The 16,814-nt window shown below is 33.7% G+C and overlaps 1 protein-coding gene across 1 annotated transcript; it reads right to left on the bottom strand.

Moving 5' to 3' along the window:
- Positions 1-1,189: 1,189 nt before the first annotated feature.
- LOC131177584 (uncharacterized) lies at positions 1,190-3,087 on the bottom strand. Its single transcript, XM_058142625.1, has 2 exons — positions 2,746-3,087; positions 1,190-1,603 (listed from the first exon to the last, which is right to left on the bottom strand). The coding sequence occupies exons 1-2, from the start codon at positions 3,085-3,087 to the stop codon at positions 1,190-1,192; spliced, it is 756 nt and encodes a 251-aa protein (XP_057998608.1).
- Between the last annotated feature and the right edge of the window lie 13,727 nt (positions 3,088-16,814).

The raw sequence follows: 16,814 nt of genomic DNA, 5'->3' as shown, positions 1-16,814 counted from the left end.
CAAATTTCAAATTTTGTTTCTAAATTTAGAAATATAATTAAATTCACCGTAAATTAGAAATAAATTTATAGTCCGTTTCTAAATTAAGAGCTTTATTTTTTTAAAATTTTTTTCTATATTTACATTTTAGAAATGAATTTTGGAGTCATTTTCTAAATGATGGAGCTTTTCTCCCTATATCTACATTTTAGAAATGGAATTGGATCTGTTTCTAATCTATTTCTATTCCTTTTCTAAATTGAGCACTAATTTTTAGTATTAAAATTAGTAACAGATTCTTATTCATTTCTGAATTTTGTTTCTAATTCGTTGCTAAATTTAATATACAAATTTTGTTTCTATTTATTTGTAACTCACAAATTGGAAATGGACTATGTCTGTTTCTAATTTTCATTGCTATTTCTACAATTTCTTATAATGTTAGGGTTTTTATGTTGCATCTTTTTTATACCAGTTTGCTTCATGGTTTTTAAACTCAGTTCATCGTAAAATCAGTAAAGGAAGAGGTTAAGAGTTGAAGGTTCATTGGAGGTCAAATTGGGGTTCAAAAAATGTAGTATTAAATTCAAGGAATTAAACTTTCATTCAAAGAAACTCAAATGGAAACAACATCCAACAAAAGCATAAGAACCACCGTTGGAGGAACTTCATCCAAGTAGCCTCCTCGACATCTAAAGTAAAAGCCATTTCGGCAAAAGCATGGGCTACGGTATTAGTTAGCCTCGTGATACACATGCAATGGGGAAAAGGATACGAACTATTGGGAGAGATCTACAATCTGTAAAAGACGAGTCCCATAATATGTAGACGGGAACTGTTGCTTGCTAAGATGATGAAGGAGGGCTAAAGAATTTGTTTCAAAAATAATCTTAGTGAAACTCCCCTCCGAAGCTCTAGAGATGCCAAACACAACAGTTTCAACTTCAGCATCATTAACTAGAATATTTGATCGAAACCTATAACATTTGGACATCAAGATAGCACCAGTAGCATCGCGCAGCACCATTCCGAAGCCACAGGAGCCGCTACTCTGCATTGCTGCATCTGTATTTAGTTTTACCATATCAGCTAAAAGGGGCACCCATTTTGCACTTGCTCTAAAAGATAAGGATAATTTGGGACAATAATTAGCTAGCTTGAACTCATTTAGCAAAGAAGATGTGACATTTAACACTTGCGAAGGTGTCTGCTACCATTGAGTAGATCTGCAATTGCGTGAATACCACAATGCCCACACTAGCATAAAGACAATCTCCATTTGATCTTGCCATAAAACTGCAACCAACTGTAAAATCCAATCTGCCATAGAGAGATTAGTGACAAGAACTGGGAGACAAATAGGACTATTACCCCAAACCTCCTTAGAAAAAGAGCAATATCTCATGACATGGATCATTATTTCAATGCCAGCATTATAGTATGAGCAAACATTATCAACCAATATACCTTGCCGACACTGGGCAGAGGAAACATGGAACTGATCAGTACAAGCCTTGAACATTAAATGATTTACTTTGGGTGGAATCTCCTGGTGCCATATCATCTTCCAAATGGGACTATCATATCCATATGTCGATGAAGAAGCACTAGAAGAATTCAAACACTACAAGCATAATGATGCGCACATTTAACTGAATAGGCACCAGTACGAGGTTAGTGCCACACTAATACATTACCTCTCTTCGCCGATACAAGGGAATGGCTCAGATTTGGTGCACTTCAAGTGGCATAAATAATTGATTAAGCAAATCATATTTCCACATCAAAGTATTAAAATCAATTAATTCACTGATCTTAACCTATGTAGCACGAAAACGGAAACGTGGACACGGGGAAACGCTAAAACGGACACTGGGAAACGACATTTTCAAAAATATAGGAAATAGAAACGTGGGGGAAACGCATAAGTATAAAAAATATAGGGGTATATATATAAAATCAATAATCTATTAAAAATTATAAAAATAATTATTTATTTTAAATTCCCACTTCCTGTATAATTATTAAAAAAATTAATATATTAAAGATATTAAAATTTGAGTTTACATCTCAATTAAAATGAATTTAAAAAATAAAGTAAAGAGTAAAAATAATAAGATAAAAATTACAATAAAAATTTTCAATTTAAAAGCCAACCTGTCATTTCTCTCTCTCTCCTTAGAAGCTAGCATTTCTAGCATTTATTTTCTGGCCATGTGCGACACAACGTTAAAAGCCAGCCTCCTGTTCTTCTCATTCTCACGCTCTCTCTCTAATACTCTTCTTCTCCACCGATTATTAGCTTTTTATCATATTTTTTGATTCCATTCTATCAAACCCAAATTTCCCTCTCTCTTTCTCCTTAATTGCCTTTCAACTTTTTCAGATCTCACAATCTCCGTTTCTAATTTGTCTTTTCAATCTAATCTCTTCTCTTCCAAGTGAGTCATTGTTTGAACTTTTGCCTAGTTAATCTAGGGTTTTCTTTCTTCTAATTTATCTTTCAATTCCTGTGCTTTTGCTTTGCCTTGATATTTTTTATTACATTTTGTATTATTGTGTAATTGAAAGAAAAAAAAAAAGATTTGGTTTGTTGATTTGGTAAATTTTGTTGGCCTGGTTGGTTGCTGATGGGAAATGAAACAGTAAAAGGGAGTTGGGTCCTCTTCTCCTCCCGGTGCAATTTCCTTTTTTTTTGGAGAATGGTGTTTCCATTTTTTGGATTTTTTAGACACGGCCCCGAAACGTTTCAAGGCCGTGTCCCACAGTTTCTGAGACGAAAACGTTTCCAACACTTGGAAACGCCAGTGATAGGCGTTTCCATGCTTCATAGATCTTAACTCCAATATCTAAGTACCTTGGGGGGAGACCAAAACGAAAGCCATTTTGATAAGGAAGCCAGTTATTCTTCCAAATCAGAACATTACCACCATTCCCAATCAACCACCTAGAACACTTCTGTATTATCCACCTAGCTTGAATTATACTGCGCCAAGCAAAACTAGGTTGGTATCCAACTGATGGCTTAACAAATGGTTTTTGAGGATAATATCTTGCCCGAAGCATAAAAGATAAAAGGAATATTGGTCTGATAATAATCTTTAACATTACTTTGCTAACATAGTTTCATTAAATACTTGAAAATCTTGAAAACCAAGTCCTCCCCCATCCATAGATACACACAATCACTTATGAATCTTTTTATTAATCCCATCAAAATTTTACTACCATAGATGATATCCGTTGACAAATACACTAAGGCAAGGGGAAACAGCTCATTATATAGGTTGGGATGGATTGAATAACAACCTTGAAGAGAACTTCTTTTCCTGTTTTTAAGAGACATTTCTCTTTCTAGCTTTTTAGTTTTTATGCAACCATATCACATAAGTTTCTAAACACAATCTTCTTTGATCTCCCTACGTATTTTTTATGATGAACTACTCCCCTCACTCCAAGAACATCTCGGATAACATTAGAAATCTCTACTGCAACATTCCAACTAAAACATATTTCTGACTTCTCCAAGTTGATTTTCTGCGCTGAAGATCTTTTATAAGCATGAAGAATTTTGAGCATAGTCTTTGCTTCTTCCTTCGTTGCTCTCCCAAAATTCACACTATCATCAGCGAAAAACAAATGGGAGATTGAAGGGGCATATCTACAAATTTTAATTCCATGAAGACGAGCTTCGGATTCTGCTCTCTAGATGAGACTTGAAAAAAATTCTATGCACAAGAAAAAGGGTAAGGAAATAGTAGGTCCTCTTGTCAAAGTCCCCTCTGAGGGAAGAAGACTTCTTTAGGTTCCCCATTAACCAAAAGAGAATAAGAAGCAGTTGTGACACATCTCATGACTAAGCTAACCCACCTAGATGAAAAACCATCTTAAACATGACCTTCTCAAGAAAATGCCATTCAACCCTATCATAAGCCTTATTCATGTCAAGTTTCAGTCCAAAAAAACCCTCCCTTCCCCTATGTCTATTTTTCTTGTGATAAAAAATTTGAAAAGCTGTCAGGGCATTATCAGTTATGAGGTGGCTAGAGACAAAAGCTGATTGAGTAGGATTAATAATATCAAGAAGAATTAATTTTAGTCTATTGGTTAAAACCTTGGTAGCAATTTTCAAAAAGACATTACATAGGCTTATAGGACAAAAATCTTTTGTACGTTCAGGATCATGGATTTTTGGAATGAGAGTAATAATGGTATGATTAATGGAAGCAGGAAATGCATTATGATTAAGAATAGACAATACCTTATGTTCCACTAACTCTCCGACAATAGACTAGAAAAGACTAAAAAAAAGGAAGGAGGCATACTGTCAAGTCCCAGGGCTTTAGGTGGGCGCATTTGACTGAGGGCCACCCTGACTTCCTCACTTGTGAAGGGGCAGTTCAGCTATGTGTTCGTATCTTCAAATACCTTGACCTCCACAGTGTTCAAAACATATGTATAATCTGATGGTATTGAGGAAGAAAATAAAGAACTGAAGTATTAGGTCATCACTCTCGCTATATTATCCTTCTACTAAAAATATTCCTATTATCGTCTCGAATTTTCTGAATCAATTTTTTTTTCCTTCGCCTATGATTAGCTTTCGAATGAAAGAAAGGAAGTATTTTTTGTCACCCTCCTTAAGCCAGAGTTTCCTAGAGTGCTGTGCCCACATCTCTTCCACCCTTTTCAATAACTCTTGAATTTTTTAATCAAGGTCCCTTTAATTATTAACACAACTCTCACTCTATGGCTGTGCTTGCAAAATTGCCAACTGATTCCTACACTCCACCAGTTGCTTGGAAACATAACCAAAGTACTCTTGCTCCCATAGTTTTAAGTGCACTCCATATCTTCTGATAGTATCTTTAATAACATCACCACCACTCCATGCTCTACCCTCCCTCCAGGCCTCCTCAATCACTTTTACACGACTTATCTCTCATCCGCATATTTTCAAAATGAAAAGGCCTATTTCTTTTTCTACCAATGCCACTACATCTACTCCAGCTCAACCTGATTGAGCAATGATCCGATCCTTGTCTAAGCAAATGATCCACCTTAAAGTTTGGAAAAAGACTCATTCGTGCAGCAATGGCAACAAATTTGTCAACATTCTCGAATATTAGCCTGACCACCCGGCCTATTATTCCAAGTGAACTTGTTTCCTTTAAAACCCAAATCCTCTAAAGCATAAGAATTAAGAGCATACCGAAATTCATCCCTACGCCTGTAGTATCGAATATTCCCTCCACATTTTTCATTCATGAACAATATCTCATTAAAGTCACCCCCACATCACCTTGGCAAAGAACTTTGAATCCTTAAAGTAGTCAATAAGTGCCAAGAATTATGCTTTTGTGAGTCCTCAGGCCATCCATATATCCTAGTGAACCTCTAACACCCATTGACCCCAATATCAATATGGCGACTTGAGAAAGACTGAAACCACACTGATACATCAAATATCCACATAATACTTAACCTTCCCCTCCTAACTACCCTTATTTCATAATCAACATCGATTCCTTGCTGATGGCCTAATTTCTATTGAACGTGGCTCATTTCTACACCTAATTTTGTTTCCATAAGAAACAAAATTTTGGGAGCTTCAAGCCTTAACAATTTTTTTAATGATCGAATTACAGAAGGCCTACCAAGCCCCCTGCAATTCCAGCATAGTAGACCTATGACTAACGATGGGACTTCATAGTAGTCTTCGTCGTTATATCCAACATAGTAATATCCACCATCGTGTTTTTTTGATTTTTTTTCCCTATAATACCCATTCCACTACCCTTCATACCTTCTACAACTTTTAATTCCTTCCTTTTACCTTGGCTAAACCCACTCAAACCTATCGAACCACCACCATGCTATCTCACCTTCTTTTTCCACTTTGAAGGAGATCTTGGGTACGGGGTTCCTATATGGGGTCATACTAAGATGCGGCTGGGAAGGGTTTGTGATGCGGTTAAAGGAAGGATTAATAGGATTAGAATTTAGGTTAGGTGGAATTATACTTGACGTTTCTGAAAGCTGTGCAGTCTAGGATGAAACTAGTAGAACATGTTAGGCAATATTTTCTGAAAGATTAAGGGTATGGGTAGCTATCACAGAAGGTTCCAATAGGGCACTGAAACAAGTGCATGGATGTGGTCATAATTTGTGGACGCAATTGGATTTTGGTTCATGATGGGTTAAGGTAACATCAGTTTGCATACTGCTAATCTCCTTGGCAATAAAATATGACAGAGTAGGCTGGGCAAGTACCTTGACCTCCAAACTGCACGCATCAATACTCTGCAAGGATAACCCTTTCATATTTATTTGTTTAAGCTTATGTAAGATACTATCCTAGAAAAAACTCTCCTCTTTACTCTTATGTCCTCCTACCTCCCCATGTAAATCTTGTTCCACAGCTTCATTGTTACCTCCTCTGCCCTTGGCCAGATCAACTATGCCATCAGGAGTAGGTTGAAACAGAACTCTTGCAACTCTACTATTTTCACCAGGTCTGTGAGAAAAGCTTTTAATTCTTCAAAGAAGATATGCCTTTAACCAATCTCCATAAGCATAGACACAATTTGTGAAGAAGGAAAATTGTTCTCTAACTCACAATTCTTGTAAGAATGACCACATTTGTGACACTTGAAGCAATATAGAGGGAACCCTTCATACTTAAATGGAATCCACATTGACCTCTCCTCCCACCCCCAAGTTAATCCTTGTAACCCTTAAAAGAAATTTTTTTAGGTCTAGTCAACACTGAATCGAATGTACTTGCCCCAGCTCGTCCCTTCCTTCATATTCCATTCAAGAAACGAACCCAGTTTGGAATTAAGAGTTCATGCCATATATTCGATCATGCACTTCATAAGGAGGTCCTAAGCCTTAACTCACGTTGGTGTTATTGAGAAATCTATGGAGGATGGTTGCTCATTCCTTTCTACCAGTTTTATGTAAAGCTAGTTGAATGATGATAATTAGTGATCAAGATTCATGTAACAACCTAATTTGAGTGTGAATATTATTTCAGTCATTTTATCATTTTTTCTTGTATTTTAGATGTTGGTTTTGATGTATATTAAGTGTCTTTTGAGTGTATTGAAATTTTATGTCAATATGTGTGTGTGTGTGTGTGCATGTTTTATCCCTCGATTGGATGTTTTGTGAGCATATGATGCATAAGTGAGTTGCAGCATATATGGTTCAGTTATGGGACCGATTATCGAGTTTAAAGGAATTCAATACTAAGTCATGAAGGTGCTGGAATGGAGATTCAAGGCAGCCACGCAGTCCCTAATTGGTAGACATAAAGGAGAGATGGAGTCACAAAACGAGGAGATTGAAGGCATATCGAGTTATAATAGGATTAGGACTTTGTTAGTTAGCTAGTTTGGAATGTAATTCTTTTTGCCTTCAATTTCTTTTAGTTATAGGAACTTGAGTTGTAAAATGCCTTTTTAAACTCTCATTTGAACTTCCTTTTCTATTATTTAGATGTGCATTAGGATTTTAATTGCTATCTGAATTCTATTCATATTTAAGTTGCTTTCCTAGGTAGAAATGTGTCTAGATTAGACTTGAAATGCATGTGGAATTCTATTCTAGGTAGGAACAAGTCTATGAACAAGTCTATGTTAGATTTCTTTTACATTATTTTGACTTTAATTTAAGTAGAAACATGTTTAGGATAGAATCCTATTTCAAATAAATGTCTAATATACTTAGGGATTTAATATGACAAGGATCTTTTTGTTAAACATACTTCTTAAAATGACTTTGCATGTAAATTTACTTAGAAACATGATAATTAGGGGGATGAAGGTAACTAAGACTAACCTAAATAAGTGGACTAATGTAAATAGGTAGAAACATGTAGGGGTGGCCACAGATCGTTTTCAACCAGAACTGAACCAAAATCGGTTTGGTGAAAATCCGACCTAAATGGGTCAAAACTAGAACCAACTTTGAACCGGATCCAACCGTCTTCTGCTGTTTGGTTCAGGTTTATATTTTTTAGGAATCATGAATCGGCGGTTCCAAACTGGACTAAACAAATGATTTAAATATAAAAGAACTCAATATATATCTCATCCCACTCCTAATTCATTTATATATATGTATCTTAAGTTCTCTATACAATTATTCTCTACACTCTTTTAAATTCTCAATACTCTCAATTTCTCTCAAATTCTGTAAACAATTATTTTCTACACTCTTTTTAATTCTCAATACTCTCTCAAATTTTCTACTTTATTATTTTATACACTCATTGAAGTTTTCAATACTATCTCAATTACTCTATTATTATTTTATATCCTCAACAAAATTTTTAATACTCTCTATTTTATTTTTTTTCTCCTTTATGCTTTTTTTAATTATCAAATTATCATAAATTTTTAGAAAAAGGGTAAGCAATAGAATTGCAAACTTTGATTCCTTTAAATTCCAAGAGGATACATAGGCAAAACTAAGTTCATGCACATTTTTTTAATTTCTTTAAAAAAATTAATTTCATCTCTAATTTTTCAATCAAGTTTAACTATTTTCTTAGTAAATTTTTCTCAAAGATAAATTAATTTCATTATTTTTTTATTTAATTTTATTTTGACTGAAAGATTTCTAAGAAAAATTAAAATATTTTTATAAATATAACTTAATTCTAAATCAATAAAATTCTTTTCTAATTTTTTTTGTCTAAACTAACCCTAAACTGCCCTCCAAACCATCTTGAATCGTCCTTTTTCGAACCACCTTTCAAGCCATTTTAAATCGGGGCTCAAAATGCAACCAGTGATTCAGAAACCATCTTCCAAACCGTCCCATGGCGGTTTTGTTTAAGTTCATGATTTTATTGAACCGTAACCTACGGTTCCTAAACCATAGCCACCCCATGGCATATAGCATAGTATTCTTTCAATTTCATTATGAAGATTTTTTTTTATAAGCAATAGATTATTATTAATATAAAGAAAAGAGAGGGAAGTAAGGAGAACAACCATCTAACTAATGCACAAAATTACTAGCTCAAGACCAGTGAGACTAACCCATACATGATATGCCCATTAGAAAACTCCCACGACAACTGATGAACAAAACCCCTTGCGAGAGAAAAACACAAAGAACACCTAAAACTGCTAAAAACAAACCAGATAGAAACATAAACAAACTAAGCATCTACTGAAATAGATGAAACAAAGAGTTGATCAAATCCTTTCGTTTCTCTTGATTTTTCCAAAAGATCACCTACTCTTCCATTGGAAGATTTAAAGAATTTTTTAGTTTACAACTTCATTTTCTGTAATCGTGTAACGTTCACTCCAAGATTTAATAATTGAGATGTAACTTGTGGGGCTTCAAGATCACAAAATCTAGAGAAAATGAGTTTCAAAATGGATGACTAGAAATTAGGAAAAAGACTTATTATGGGCTATTGGGAAAGGGTCATGATCATGGCATACAAATCTTGGGAGGATTGTTCCTTCACTATCTCCTATACTGAAGGCACCAACTGAGAGGCCTTTGGTATTAATTTAGTCTCCATAACTCTTCTCAGAAGAGCAAAACAACAAAATGAAGCAACTGGCAAAAATTGAAAGGAAACATCTGTAAAGCTTAACAGAAAGATGCAACAAATTTTGAGAAGAAAAAACAAAAAATTCCATAGAAGAGAGCAAGACAGGGAAGGCAATGGAAGATCGAAACTAGAAAGGAGAAAATTATACAGATGTAAATAACAAGAACGAAAAATTTTTGATAGCTTGACAACATTTACAAACTGAATTAAAGATTGGCCACTACCTATCCTGAACTACATAATTTCAGTAGCGGAATGAGTAACAAACATAGTTGTTAAAATTGTGAGTTGACTTGTATAATTTTACAATTTTATGAGTTAGAATCATTAAAACGAGTTAAAACTTATGTAAAATCCAAATCAAGTAAAATCGAGATAAAATCGTGATTTTAAATAGTAAAATGAAATTAAAAATAACACAATTTTATGAGTTTACGATTCTAAAATTTTATGATTTTATATATTAAAAATTTTACAACTTAAAATATTTCCTTTTAATTTATCAAAATAATTGTCATTTGTTTATTTTAACATGATTTCTAAATTTTTGAAGTTTTAAATATAGTAATAACTATTACTTATGCTACTACAATTATCACGTATGTATTGTAATTTTTTATATAATTTTTTGAGCAATTTTTGTTATATTTCAATAATAATAAATAGGATCTAATTTCTACATATTATTCATTAAATATTTAATTATATGTATTTACATCTCTTCAAAGTTGAAAATTTGGAATTATACTTTTAAATATGAATTTTATATATGTATATATGTGTTAATTATTCTCATTTTGATAAATTGATGAAGAAAACATTTTATTTAAAATTAAAAAGATTTGAATATAAAATTTAAATATATTAGAAAGCCTTTTTATTTAATTTTTTTTTGGTATCTTCTTATGCCTAAATGTATATGAAAGTTTATTTATGTATTTATATAAATATGACTATATATATTTTTTGAAAGGTATTTTAAGTAAGTTATAAAATCTTACGATTTTATGATACAATTTTATAGCTCCTTAGGTTTCTAGGTTAAAAAAAAGGAGTTTGACAACCTTGGCAACAAATTTCCAAGAAAAAGCAATATCAAAAAAAAAAAAAAAAAAAAGAATACAGACGTAACTAGTTGAAAACCAAGAACCAAAATCCCAAAAGAAGAGTTGGCAACTGCAGATGAGGACTCTAATGAAGGTTTTGGCATAGCGGAGGGTGCAAAATAGTAATTTTAAAAAGTATAAATCCTATATTTCATGTAACACCCTCATTGTAGCAATTACGTACATTCTACTGTTCCGGTGACCGGTGTCGGTCCGGACAGCTAAAACGTTCGGAAAAATATTTAAACTAAAGTGAGGAACCATAAATAACTCAAATATTAATAAGAAAAATTTATTAAAAATTTTAGAAATAAAATACAACTAAGTTAAACGAGCCGGTGCCCTAGCGATGGGTAACACAGTGGGAAGTTGCGGTTCTCGCAACTAGGAGCCTTAGACCCGGGGGAAAAATTATAAAATAATTTTTGGGACTCCAGAGAAGGGTCATTGAGGTTCCTATGGCATTAGAATGCCAAGAAAATATTTAGAAAAAATTTTCAATCGGTACAGACAATTTTGACCCGTTAAGCCAAACGGAGGGCATTTTGGTCATTTCGCATTCAGAGGTGATTTTTGGCCGACTTGTCCAGTTAAGTAAATAATTATTATGATATAAAATATGAATAAATATTACTAAAAATTAAATTGAAATTGAGTAGAGATGAAAAGAAAAGAAAATCAATAAAATGCCAAATATGACATCATTATGATGTCACTTAAAAGCTTCTACCAATTATAACTAAACAACCAATTAATTAACCAATAAAAGAGATAAATATGACCAAAGAAATAAAAAAAAAATACAGCAGCCATCTTCTTCCTTACAACTAGCCAAAACCCATCTTCCTCTCCCTCCATTGAAGCTCTTGTCTCAAGCTTGATTCCCTTCACTCCCTACCATAAAATCCCTTCTTCTCTTCATTAAAACTTGTCCACTCATCTTGGGAAAGTGTTTGGCAGCCTAGAAAAGGAAAGAAAGTGAAGTTTGAGCCAGGAAAAATCTGCCCTACAAGAGGTTAGTGCACATATAAACCTTAAACTCTTTATTTCCATGTTAGAGACTTGAAATAGGTAAGAATTTGTGAATTAAATGAACTAAATATATGTGTATGTCCACCATGAAAAATAAGTATAAATGGAATTACTTGAAACATGAAAAATAAGTTTCATGTTTACTTGAAACATGAAATAGCACATATAAATATATGTTTCATGTTTATGGATTACTTGAAACATGAAAAATAAGTCACCTAATTGATGTGAATAGATAGTTAGGGCTTATATGCCTATTACAAATGGAATTCATAAAATATTAATAACTCAACTTGAAATATAAAATTTGTAATTACATAAGTAGATTCTTGAATGTATAGATGAGAAAAGGGAAAATGCTTTGAATACAATGGTACATGTGAACCATTGTTTAGAATTGTGATTAATATGAATAACATAATGAATGAATAAATGAACCATATTAATGTATGAATGAGACATTAGTTCTCATTATCGTAGAGAGGAGAAGTATTTTGAGTATAATGGTATAAAAGGATAATTGATGTGAATTGTGATCATATAAATGATCAAATGAATGTATGAATTATAATTGAAATTTATCATGAAATAATAAAGTCATAAAATACAATATATTAATATTTAATGATATTATGTGCCCTTGTATTGCCTAGACATGTGTGTCAGATTGGATAGTTTGGCATGCCAATAGGGTATTGTTTTAGCAGTACTGCGAAAGGCTTTATGCCTGTATTAATGGCTTTATGCCCGTATTCATGGCTTTTATGCCCGTATTCATGGCTTTTATGCCCGATTATGTGATACCATGGCTTTTTAGCCATCGATCGCATACATGGTTGACGCTCGCATCCCATGGTATGACGCCCGAGGCACCGGTGTCAAAGCCAACGACCGTTGTCCGATTTAGTCACTGTCATAGGTTACTTGGGCAGTGTAATTTATTGAAATAAATTAAGACTATTAGTAATTAAAAATATTTGAAATTAAATAAATGAGTAAGATGACCTAAAATAAATTAGAATAGTTATTTATTAGAAAGAATCGAAATGAACTGGACCGATATTAAAATTTACTTATTATGAAATAATCTGAGATAACCTAGCAAGTATAGAGAAAGTGCTAAAAGATTAGCAAAGAAAATTATAACATAAATAAATATTGCAAATGTGACTTATATAATAATATAAGCATAAATTTATTATTTTCAGATCATTTTTCTTTGTACATTATTATCAGATAATCGCGAAATAAACACTTTCAAAAAAGACTAAATTAGGATAAACCATATTAAAATTTAGAAACCGCATGTGAAGTATAAATAAATCTTAATTATTTGAATTATGTTTTATTTCTATCTTTATTTGTATATTATTTCCTTGTTATATTATTGCACCACTAAGCAGCAATGCTTAGCGCGATGTAATTGTTTCCTCGCGCAGGTACTGAAGTTAAAGCCCAGCAAATACTAAACAGAGATTTTGGAGTTTTGATCTGCAGAGCGTTCAAGGTTGTCACCTCCTCAGCAATGTATGTAGATAGGGCTCACATTAAGCATATCATGTATTTTGTGTATATTATTTATTTCTTATATTGTAATATAAATTAGCAAATTGTAATTAATTTGTATATCATGTAAATTAAGAATCTATTTAATTATTGCAAATGATGTAAATTAATGCAAATTTGAGAATTTTGCTATAAGAATGGAGCATGAATGAATTTGTACAAATGAGTATAGATTTGAATTACATAATGATTTTTCAAATGATGATATGAGTGTGGAAATGATTATGAAATGTATGGATGAGATTTGAAATATGAGATAATTATGATTAGCATGGATAAGATTTTATTTTAGAAATATTGTTGAATTTCAAATAAGTGAATATTGAAATATGCCAAACGATAATAAAAAAGGGGAAACTCCACTGGTTTCTCCGTTGAAAAATAATTGATATTAAATTAAATGAATTCAAAATTATTTAAGAAAAATAAGGTAAGATAAGTTAGGGTGCTCCGGCACCGATTGTAGCATGCCTTGCTCGGCTATACTGTAGTCGGGTGAGGGGTGTTACATTTATTAGTATCAGAGCGCGGTTTAGGCGTTCCTAGGCATTGATAGATAGAATAAGATTGTGTGCATGAATGCATTGCATTCATATGAGTCGAGGTGACACTAATGCAGATCTATTTTTTTGGTTATTTTAGGTTAAGGTATGGACTCAGAATCACAGAGGGCAGTAGAAGAAGAAGTAGTAAGCGGTATCCTGATTGGGAGTGATATTGGAAATCGGGGAGATCCTACTCCACCAGTGCAAGAGGTGCCTGTACAACCCCAACAGGCCTTGTTTGAACAGATGACTGAATTCTTTCAACAGATGACTGGGGTTATTTCACCATTGCCTCAGCAGAAATCACCTCTAGGAAAAATTAGGAAGTATGGAGTCAGATTTCAATGGCGAAAGGAAGATGATTCTTCAGGTGAGTATTGGTTAGAAAGGATCAAAGAGTCCTCAAGAAGACTCCATTGCACACCAAAACAGAGTTTGGAGTGTGCAGTTTCATTGTTACAAGAAGCTGCATATCGATGGTGGGATGTTGTAATCAAGGTAGTGCCACCAGCTGACGTAACTTGGGAATTCTTTCTGATAGAGTTCAGAAAGAAATATATTAGCTGTGTTCATGAAGAGGAATAGAAGAGGAGTGGTGATCATCAAAAGAGGAAATTTGGACAATCTAGTAATAAGAGACCGAGAGAACAGTTAAGTCAGACATCTGATCAAAGTAGGAGATCCAGACCCAGGCCTATACCCAGAAGAGATCAACCAGAAACACTAATAGTGAGTGCGCCAGGACTAGTAAGAAAATGTGGCCATTGTAACAAGTGGCATAAAGGTGAATATAGGGGATTGACTGGAGCCTGTTATAGATGTGGAGCCATAAAACATCGTCTGAAAGATTGTCCTAAGAGAAATTTACCACGGACCCAGACAGAGGTCGTGGAAGGACCAAGTACAACAGTAACACCACTTCGAAATGTCACCCAAGCCAGAGAGGAGCAAGAAGCCCCAAATGTGAATTTGAGGTAAAGTATCCTTCCCTTTTGATTTGCCTAAGTGTATAATGATAGATTCGAAAAGACTAAATAGTACCATATATATAAAAGAAGTAGACAGAGGGAGCAATAGGAAGGTAAAAGAATTATCCTAGATACCTAAACCCAGTAAATTTCGAGGACGAAATTTAAATTAGAGGGAAAGAATTGTAACACCTTCATTGTAGCAATTACATTCTGACCTGTCGGTGCCTGCCAGCTAGAACGTTCAGAAAAATATTTAAACTAAAGTGAGGAACCATAAATAACTCAAATATTAATAAGAAAAATTTAGTAAAAATTTTAGAAATAAAATAAAACTAAGTTAAACGAGCCGGTGCCCTAGCGATGGGTAACCCAGTGGGAAGTTGTGGTTCTCACAACTAGGAGCCCTAGACCTGGGGGAAAAATTATAAAATAATTTTTGGGACTCCAGAGAAGGGTCATTGAGGTTCCTATGACATTAGAATGCCAAGAAAATATTTAGAAAAATTTTTCAATCGGTACAGACAATTTTGACCCGTTAAGCCAAACGGAGGGCATTTTGGTCATTTCGCCTTCAAAGGTGATTTTTGGCCGACTTGTCCAGTTAAGTAAATAATTATTATGATATAAAATATGAATAAATATTACTAAAAATTAAATTGAAATTGAGTAGAGATGAAAAGAAAAGAAAATCAATAAAATGCCAAATATGACATCATTATGATGTCACTTAAAAGCTTCCACCAGTTATAACTAAACAACCAATTAATTAACCAATAAAAGAGATAAATATGACCAAAGAAATAAAAAAAAAATACAGCAGCCATCTTCTTCCTTACAACCAGCCAAAACCCATCTTCCTCTCCCTCCATTGAAGCTCTTGTCTCAAGCTTGATTCCCTTCACTCCCTACCATAAAATCCCTTCTTCTCTTCATTAAAACTTGTCCACTCATCTTGGGAAAGTGTTTGGCAGCATAGAAAAGGAAAGAAAGTGAAGTTTGAGCTTGGAAAAATCTGCCCTACAAGAGGTTAGTGCACATATAAACCTTAAACTCTTTATTTCCATGTTAGAGACTTGAAATAGGTAAGAATTTGTGAATTAAATGAACTAAATATATGTGTATGTCCACCATGAATTTCGACAGCCCTAAGGAAGGAACAATGATGGAGTGTTTTTGATGGTTTTAATGGACTTAAAATGAATTAGAGATTATGTTTAAGGTGTATATACACATATAGAATGAATGAAAGTGCTTAACTAGGTGGATGGGTGAATTGAAAGGGAAAATTAGGGTTTTGGGAGTGAAAATTTGACTTGGCTTATGAAATGATTAAAGGACATTCTAATGGTCAATTAGTGACCATTTGAGGCAAGTTAATCATAATTTGAAGTGAGCTAATGCATGGCAAAGTGGAATGGTAGGCTGCCTAGGGACAGCAGCAAGGGTGGCTGTGATTCCAGCCCACTTAGACAGCCATAACTTTGGCTGTGTAGGTCCAATTGGTGTTTTGCCAATTGAACATGAAACTAGACTTATAATGGCACAATTTTGCTGAAGAAACCATGCCCAAAAGACCAAAGCAAGTGGACCAAAAGTTGGCCCCAATCCGGATACCCTGCAATTCAATTCTGCAGAATGACCAAATGAACAGTAACTGTTCATTTGGCCATAACTCACTGTAGAAATGGTCAATTGACCTGAAATTTTTACAGCAACAAGTTAAGACATAGAAAAACAACTTTTATGAAGAAACCTACCCCAAATTATGACCAGAACCTAACCAAAATGGCAGTGGCAGTCACTGTTCATGATACTGTAGATTTGGTAAATTCTGCAGAATTGAAATCCGGCCAGCTGTGGTTTTTGGATCATATCTGGAGCTAAAAAACTCCAAATGGAGTAATTCAAAAAAGGAAATTCAACTAGACAAAATAAGGAACAACTTTCATGTTTACCATTTCCTCAAATTCCCACTGCAACAGGACCCAATGGAACAGTAAAGTTGGGTCACAAAAAACTAAAAATTCTGCTC

Source organism: Hevea brasiliensis, unplaced genomic scaffold (assembly GCF_030052815.1).
Source record: "Hevea brasiliensis isolate MT/VB/25A 57/8 unplaced genomic scaffold, ASM3005281v1 Scaf6, whole genome shotgun sequence".
Taxonomy (NCBI): Eukaryota; Viridiplantae; Streptophyta; class Magnoliopsida; order Malpighiales; family Euphorbiaceae; genus Hevea; species Hevea brasiliensis.
Note: the sequence above shows the minus strand (reverse complement) of the source record. Positions and strands in the feature narration are given on the sequence as shown.